The sequence below is a fragment of the Ruditapes philippinarum genome, unplaced genomic scaffold (genome assembly GCF_026571515.1).
Source record: "Ruditapes philippinarum isolate M1 unplaced genomic scaffold, ASM2657151v2 ctg12439_1_1_1_1, whole genome shotgun sequence".
NCBI lineage: Eukaryota > Metazoa > Mollusca > Bivalvia > Venerida > Veneridae > Ruditapes > Ruditapes philippinarum.
Window position 1 is genome coordinate 20,238 of NW_026866567.1, and position 8,771 is coordinate 29,008.

Here is an 8,771-nt window from a genome sequence, read left to right on the forward strand (position 1 = left end):
AATTTCCATGACTTAGTGGCTATGGGGGAGATGTATAGATTTTTTATAGGAGATGAAGTACAGACAATTAGTGATCACAATAATTCACCTGGAACATGTTATGCTCAGGTGAGCTAAAAAAAAAATCACAACTTCAGCTTAACAAGACTGTAAGTCTGTTTCCCAATTGTTTTGTTTTCTTTTTTTTTCTTTTTCAAAACTGTTCAGGGAATCAATCAACACTTATTGCACTACCTACTGCTATGACAACGATAGTTTCAGTCTTCGTTTACTTCGTTTTTTGCTCTGAGTTAGAGCATCTTGTTCTTTCTTAGTCCGTAACACAAAAGTATAATCACCATTATTGTTCATGGCATAAAATACATTGGCTTTCTCTGGGATCATCAACTCTGAAAAAAGAAGAGGGAAATCTATAGAATATATAGAATATATATAAGATTATGAAATATATCATTGGATTAGATAGAAGATTGGGAAATCCCAACCTGTGGATGATCAGTTCTGTCAGGAACAAGCTTGTTTGTCATAACATTAGTGTTTACTAAGAATTCAGTCTGTATTCCATAGTTGATGAAAAGCATGAAACTATATGTAAAGATTATACTAATTATAATCCAGTTAATTTGACAAAATATTCAATAAAAATAAAATATAAGGTTGTTTAAATCAAGAAGTATCATTATTACTGCAAACACATGAATGTTTACCATGCAGTGTCAATAATAGTGCTAATATTAGTAACAACTGGTAGCAAAGATATTTTCCCCCCTAGCTGTCAACAGTTTACTACAGTCAAGACTGTCATATGTGACTTTCCAAGGGATCTTCAGAAAAAGGTCGCATACGACAGGGAGTCTCTAAATACAGTCTCAATATCATCTATCTGTCTATATACCAATGTGACTTTAAGAACCTGTATGTTTTGTGATTGATATTGTTACTGTGTTCACGTATCTTGCAAAAAATATATATGGATATAATTATGCAAATAAAACCATTTTCAAACATCAAAGAATATGTAAAATGTTTATTGCAAATATTTGTGCACATTATATTTAATCAATAAATTACATGCATTGATTTCTTATTGGAAAATTTGACTTAGAATTTATAGAAAATAAAGTTCTAATTACCTCCCTTTAATGGCCTTTATTTACATGAAATGTTAAATTGGGTGATATCTTTCTAAATTATGCTTATTTGAACTTACAATATTGACAAATCTTAATTTGAGCATCATATTTATGAAATAAAACCGTGAAAAAATTGTGTTACAAGATCTTTACTGTAAACATATCCATATCCAAAGCTTTTTCTGGTTTGGTATCAATATTTTTTTCCGTATTAATTATGCAGCCATAGAAAGGTAACCAAAAAATCTTCCGTGGGCACTCTATAATTAAAAAAAAAATCTAACACAAGTCTTAACCCAGTTTACTCAGGTAGTACATTACACATCATGCTTCCCATGAACCGACGCTACGTCACTTGGTACCTGCATGTATCTACATGCTAACTGTGTAATTGAGATAGAGGTGTGTAGACTTTGTTTGCTACAGTGCTGGATTATAATTGGACTTAATTATTTTGGCCCTCTGGGTGTTATAATAGGTAATCTTTATCTGATTAACGGACAATTAAAAGGTGTGAAAGTCGTTTAAATCAGACAAAACATTGCATTGGGACCAGACAATTAGGGTCGCTTGTCACATATGACAGGGAGTCGTTTAATTCAGACCATTTATATAGGAAAATACGTTGGGAGTACTGAAACAAGGTCGGATAAGACAGGGAGTCGTTTAAATCAGGGGGTCGCTTAGGCAGTCTCGACTGTATATGGTTTTATAGAAAAATGTGTTAAATAACACAGTCTTATTTCACTCAGGGTAAAACTTAAACAAAACATACTCTAACAGGAAATTACAACTTTCAGGCATGTATTTACCGAGTACGTCAGGAAGAGCAACATATCTTACCTCCATCAGGAAGAGTTTGTAGCAAACAGTAATCCTTTTCCTTGCCTTTGATATCATATTTATCAAGGATTCTCTGTATGACTATCTTAGTATGGTCTGTGTTATGTAACTGGAAATTAAATATTCCTTTGCCGTTGTTTGTTATACCATAAACTATACAACTTAAAATCTAACTTTATCACATGTAAGTAATTATAAGTTTGTTTACTGCTATCAAGAACATAAATAAGTATCTAGTATGACAAAGTATGTTTATTTGACAGCAAATATTTCTTTTAAAAGATTCACCGGGTGTTCCGGTAATACAGACACTTTTTCAATGTACAAGTAATTAATAGAACATGACAGCACTTTTATCCTAAGACTGAATAAAGGTTACAACTACTTTACTTCATGCTCTGATAAGTGTCAGCATAAAACTTTCATAAAAAAAAAAGTACAATAAAGAAAAAAATTGTTTTTGTCTTGATAACCTTATATCAAAATTTTAATTTTTTACTTAGGTATCTTTTTAGATTCTTTGACCTTTAGCAACAGACTGAAACCATTTCATACAACTTTCGTAGAGGGCAAAATCTACAGTAATAATTGTGGTTCAAAACATACACCATGCTCACCTTTGAGCACTTTGTGTGTGGTTCCATGAAAGAGAAAGGGAGTTACAAAATAACTAATTATGCAGTAACTCAGACATTAAGTTGTGACTCGGACATGGAAGCAAAAGCAATGCTGAGAATTTTATCTCTCCTTATATTGATTAAAACTAAACAATGATTTTAACCATACTCTTACTATATATACAATATAAACCCGGAAATTGTGTCCGGTCATGACCATATCCGGTTTAGTGAGTTTTTACTGTATTACAAACATCTTTTAACATTAGTTTTCAAAAGTAAACAATTTATTTATTATTATTTAAGATACATACCATGATACTTTTGTAAACATGAGATTTTGGAGTAGCACCGGTTTCCAAGGAAACTTTAATAACACAGGCATCTGAGGATTTGAATGGTGTTGAGTTGTCGCTGTCGTAGGATTGTATAGACGAGGTAGACGATGAATGAGACAACTAAAATATAAAAAATCATTTATCAATCACTTCATGCTTTAAAACATTTGATCAAACCATAACCTGTTGAATTTTTTGCATGGATATGTTCTGCTTCCATTTTTGTCAAAATTTGGGATATCAAAATTGAAATTAAAAGCTGGCCAGTGAACAGTATGGTGTAAATGCAACTAGTACTGGTGAACTGCTTGACAGTCATCCCAGGAACGATGCGGTGGCTGAACTGTGCTCTGGTAAATTCAATGTTGCTTACTGCTTTGATCTGGAGTGAAAACTACCAACACCACCATCAGTGTAGAGCCAGGCCAGCCAGCATGTTTTGCATTCTGACCTAGCTCTATACTGGTGGCAAAGACTAACCACTTTAAGGTTCAGCAGGGTTAAACTCAATACTGATAACATAAAATATGCTCTAAACAACTGCTTTAAAAAGTTTTCTATTTTTCCAATATCACCTAACTGCTAAATAAAAACACAATTTCATATCAACATTTTTTACCTGTGACATAATACTTAGTATTAAAGATATCTGGTTTTGGTGACCATCTTGTTTAGAAAAATAAAACAAATCTTTTCTGTAAGAAAATCTCCAATTTTTTCCAATTTTAATGTTTAAATGTTTCAACAAGTTTAATTATCACATATGTTAGTTACATAAGCACCTTGTGTTAAAGTAAACTATAACTAATGGTATGATAAACATAATTACCTGTGCATTTGGAGAAACAGGAGAGTCCTGATTAGAACTACTGGCTACACTTGATTTATCATCCAAGCTCAGCCCTGCACACATAAACAGTGACAGTCTGTTTGTGTCAGCTTTACCTGGTCGTTGACTGAAATCAACAATGCATATTAATGAAGGAAGTGGTTCAAAGACTTTGCTTGTTTCATTATTTAATGTTTGGTTACCAAACTAACCATGGATTATTGCTAACTAACCATGGATTTACTACTGATACCACAAACTTGAACACTTGATTAGCACTGGTCTAATGAATCTGGTCTCTGAACCCTTACAATCCATGAATTGTATAAGTTTGACCCCTTATGACGCAACACAATCAACATCAGTTGCAACAGCTTATTTTGCAATGTAGCAAAAATACATATGTTTATACTGTAGACAAATATTAAATCAATATTACATTAACTCACTTACATGATAAATCACGTTAAGATCTATGAATAACTGTTGGAGATTTATAAATAAGGCAAACTTTGAAAACAGTCCATTATTTAGGTACACCGTCAAGTCCAACTTTATTATACGAGGGTTGTTCAAAAGGTAATAGGACTGGGAGTCTTGCGTATTCAAATTTCATTCAATTTAGAATATTTTCATATGTACAGCAATCGTAAAATGTTTTCTACAAATGAAACATACGTTTTTAATCTATTGTGCTAAACGCGCTTTTCCTTTGCTATTGAATAACCATGGTAACACGCACCCAGCGCAGCACATAAATATAGTTATTGGAGCTAAGTTCTACTTCTAATTTATTCATAAATAACTATTTGTTTTCCCCTGTATTCCATCAATACGTTGACATATATTAATGTGACATTATGTCCAAATTTGACGTCATTCGGACATGAAATGGCCTATTTATTAAGTTTTGAACAGCAGCGGTCATAGCGTAAGATGTAGAAATATGACATTTGTTAACAAACAGAAAATGTGTGCCATCGTTAAATTTTGCCAACAGATTGACTATAATCATTCAAATACACACAAAATGATTAAATAAACTAAGGACAATTATCCTGCCATCAGGACACTTGTTTTCAGCTGGCACAAGCAATTCAAAAACTGCAAATACACGATCACTAACGAGAAAGGGCGAGGATGAAAGTTGAAAATTGACGGGACGTTAGTGACGTCAATTGCAAAAGCGCTACAAAAGAATCCACGGTAAACGGTACGCGAACTGTTTATCGTTGTTTGTATCTGCTTCGGGTCTACTTATTCAGTTTTAACCAAAGGATTGTAAATAAGAAATTTGTTATAAACACTATTTTATTGTATTTAACTAGATATACGTGTAATCAATAAATTAATGTAATAGTTAACGGTAATAATTAGTAGTGTTTCCCGAAAACTTGTTTTAATAAACGATAGACTGTGCTAAGTAGAAAAGGATACTTTTCAATTGAGAAATATCTTTATTGTTCTGTATATAATCACATTGTTTTAAAAACATACAATGACATGAGTAAATTAATAAAATGAATTGCTTTTGCTTTAACATTTTCAGTCCTATTACGTTCCAAGGTTACTAAAAAAAACACGAGAGACCCGGAGAATGTCCGGCTATCGGGCATTTATTTTTTTTTATTTTTTTTGAAACAGTGGAACGAGAATGTGATCGCTTTTTTCTTGCTTCATCTCCACGTATGAGGCAAAGTAAAAATTACATGACTCATACACCTAGAGACTAGGGAGACTACTTTCAGAAAGAATGACGCTTATTATAATTCGATTTATTTTACGACGTCATGAACGTCAATTATTTTATTGTTAGCGTGCGCCGCGTTTCGTACCCCTTGTCATTTAAAAATTTCACAGAAATTTCATTTGTTTACATTTTGTTTTGATTTCTTCACTGTATATAGAAAACATGTTCCAATATTTGTCTCATGTAAAATTTTGTACGTGAATTTAAAAATGTGAACAGTAGAGCTGCAGTCCTATTACTTTTTGAACAACCCTTGTATTTATGTCATTGACAGGTTAATGGACATATGCATACTTACGAACAGGTAACTGAAAAGATCTTTTGCATAATTCAAGTATTTAATTAAAACAGTATGAAATTGTATGACTCATTAAAACTTATATAAATTTATATACATAATAGTAAAATAACCTGGAAGATTTCTTCTTCAATTTTGCACCTCCATCAGCAGCTGGTTCAATGGCACAGGAGAGATCATAACTGTAAATAATGGAACAAATATAGTATAACTAACACAATGCAGATCAACCAAACATTTTACTTACATTAAAATTATTACAATCAACAAAGATTAAATATGATATTTCTTTTTTGAAATTAAAACTAACAATCTTCCTGCAAAGATATAAATGTAAAAGTAATGGGTTATAAACATTGAGCTAGGACAAATTTCAATTGAATATCTTCTGTCATTGATGAGATCTGGATCTGCAGAAATAAAAATCACTTATAGTAACAAGAACATCCAAGCACAAATTCTTTGGATAGCCTCACTAATCTTTAAATAGTCAGGTAGCATGGTCGAGTGGTTTATACGTCAGGCTAGTAATCTAATGATCGCTAGCCCTATAGGTTCAAATCCCATCAGGGGTAAGTCGCTGTTTCCTTGAGCAAGAAAGTTTACACTCATTGCTCAATTCTGGTTGCTTACAGAAATAGATTCAAAAATATGTCAATAAGCTTATAACTTCCTACACAATCAAACTACTATGAATTCTGTATAAACCAAACATATAGGCTTTAAAGTTGAGGAATATAATTTTATTAAACCTGATGAAACAAGGACAGATATATAAACCAATACCTTTCATTTTCATCATAAACACGGACAGCATCAAACCATGACCAGAATTGTGAATCTTCACGAAAAGTGTAGATTTGTGACGCTGACTGCAACAGCTTAATCTGTGCCAAAACTTCAAACTCTTTCCGTCGTTTCTCAAAATTAATGAGAGAATCGGTGGTGTCTGGTATGGCTGTATCTATCATGGTAAGGTCCGTGAGAAACGTACCTAGGTATGGTACCGTCCCCTGTACCACTCCCTATATGTCAATAATAATCATTGATTTAGTTTAAGTATATAAAGTAATAATCATTGATTTAGTTTAAGTATATAAAGTAATAATCATTGATTTAGTTTAAGTATATAAAGTAATAATCATTGATTTAGTTTAAGTCTCTTAAGAATCAAAGATTTTACAAATAAAGCAAATTAAACAAGCTGTTGACAGACAAAAACATTGTAGATGTACACAGAAGATATAAATTTCAGTTAAATAGACTACTGGCAACTCAAGCTTAATGCTACAGAACCACACACCAATGTTTACAAAAAGATTGAAATAGTTTTCAATTATTCCAGGATAAAAATGCCAAAACTTAATAAGCTGATATTTCTTGGAGCAATACATATATAAATCATCTAGTTTCATGTAAATGTTTAATTTTTAATGTATAAATCATCTAGTTTCATGTAAATGTATAAATCATCTAGTTTCATGTAATGTTTACAAAAAGATTGAAATAGTTTTCAATTATTCCAAGATAAAAATGCCAAAACTTAATAAGCTGATATTTCTTGGAGCAATACATATATAAATCATCTAGTTTCATGTAAATGTATAAATCAACTAGTTTCATGTAAATCATCTAGTTTCATGTAAATGTATAAATCTGTTGTGTAATTTTTTATCTTTTGATGATAAATTTATTTTACAAATGCTAACCACCATGTGTGGGAGAAAAGCTGGTCAAAAATAAAACAAGGAAAATCACAAACTGGTTTTAAAAGTTATATAACAGGAGCAAAAAATCTCCAATACTAATTCGCCTACTATGCACTGAATTTAGGAATAAATTTATCAAAATATGGCACTAAAGATACTGAAGATATGTATGCTTTAAGCCTTACATTATCAATCCATGATTGACGCTTCATACGGTTTCTTCTTTGTAAAGTTTTATTTGCAGAATCCACATCAGGAAACTTGGCTGTTGCCTCCTATAAAAGAAAATACAGTCAATTATTTATTGTTTCACAAATGATGTTTGTTAATATATATGTAAGTTAATATATTGGTATTCAGAAGAATGAAATTATTGTGATTGTACAATTTGTTCATAATTTCGTCCAAATAATTCTAGTGTCTTAACATTTTTTTTTTAAATTTCTATCAAAATTAAAACTATCAAATACCTAGACTAAACACCTATCCCTGAACACTAATCATACCCATACCAATATGCTTTAATAGAAGCTGATTTGTATATTGAATACTACTTAAGCCAATGTTTAGGGGTGGGGTGGGGGGAGGCATGAGAGATGATGCATCATTCATTATCTCCCTTCAACAGACTATCAAACTGAGTCTGTAATTTTCACCTGTTCTACTTTTTCATTGCTCTCAATGGATCTCTAAAGGGAGTGGTGGCCTAGTGGTAAAGTGTCTGCCTCACAACCCAGAGACCATAGTTTTGAGCCCTAATCGGGTCACGACCATGTATCTTCATATGACACCAGTATTTTATAAATCAACAAATGGACAAACTGGAAAATCTATATGCCCCCAACCCCCAATTAGATGGTGCATTAAAATACAGCAGGTTATGGCTTAACAACATAAAGTCATCTTGAAAGATGTATAGATACCTTCATAAGGAGATTTCTGGAAGCAAGCTGATTGTTTTCATTGGAGAAAATCTCCGACAATTCTTCAAATACTGCCAGACTTTCTCTGTAATAAATAAACATAAGTTTCACATTGTTCTTCACTCTTTCTTACATACATGTCCTTTATACTTCACACATAGTATACAAGTAGTTTTTGACATTAATATTTTGTCAAATTTATATATCTGAAACTGACAGACAACCAATAACAGACAAACACTGATTATGACCAATATCTCATCTGAACAAAAACACAATGTGCTCAGTTTTAGTTCAATAAAGTGTTTCAAAGTCATGGTCTCATTAATAA

General features: G+C 31.9%; 1 protein-coding gene across 1 annotated transcript; it reads right to left on the reverse strand.

The window, feature by feature from the left end:
- Nucleotides 1-208: 208 nt before the first annotated feature.
- LOC132732943 (ral guanine nucleotide dissociation stimulator-like 1) lies at nucleotides 209-8,542 on the reverse strand. Its single transcript, XM_060719466.1, has 8 exons — nucleotides 8,441-8,542; nucleotides 7,703-7,792; nucleotides 6,595-6,833; nucleotides 5,922-5,990; nucleotides 3,761-3,887; nucleotides 2,908-3,051; nucleotides 1,977-2,085; nucleotides 209-389 (listed from the first exon to the last, which is right to left on the reverse strand). Exons 1-8 carry the CDS (start codon nucleotides 8,540-8,542, stop codon nucleotides 241-243), a joined length of 1,029 nt encoding a protein of 342 aa, XP_060575449.1. The 3' UTR covers nucleotides 209-240.
- Between the last annotated feature and the right edge of the window lie 229 nt (nucleotides 8,543-8,771).

Excerpts from the sequence above, each read along its gene's own strand:
- LOC132732943 (XM_060719466.1), bottom strand. The coding sequence starts at position 8,542 with ATGTTTATTTATTACAGAGAAAGTCTGGCAGTATTTGAAGAATTGTCG. Across the intron at positions 7,793-8,440 it reads CCAGAAATCTCCTTATGAAG|GAGGCAACAGCCAAGTTTCC; the intron begins GTATCTATACAT and ends TTTCTTTTATAG. Across the intron at positions 3,888-5,921 it reads TTGAAGAAGAAATCTTCCAG|TCAACGACCAGGTAAAGCTG; the intron begins GTTATTTTACTA and ends TGTTGATTTCAG.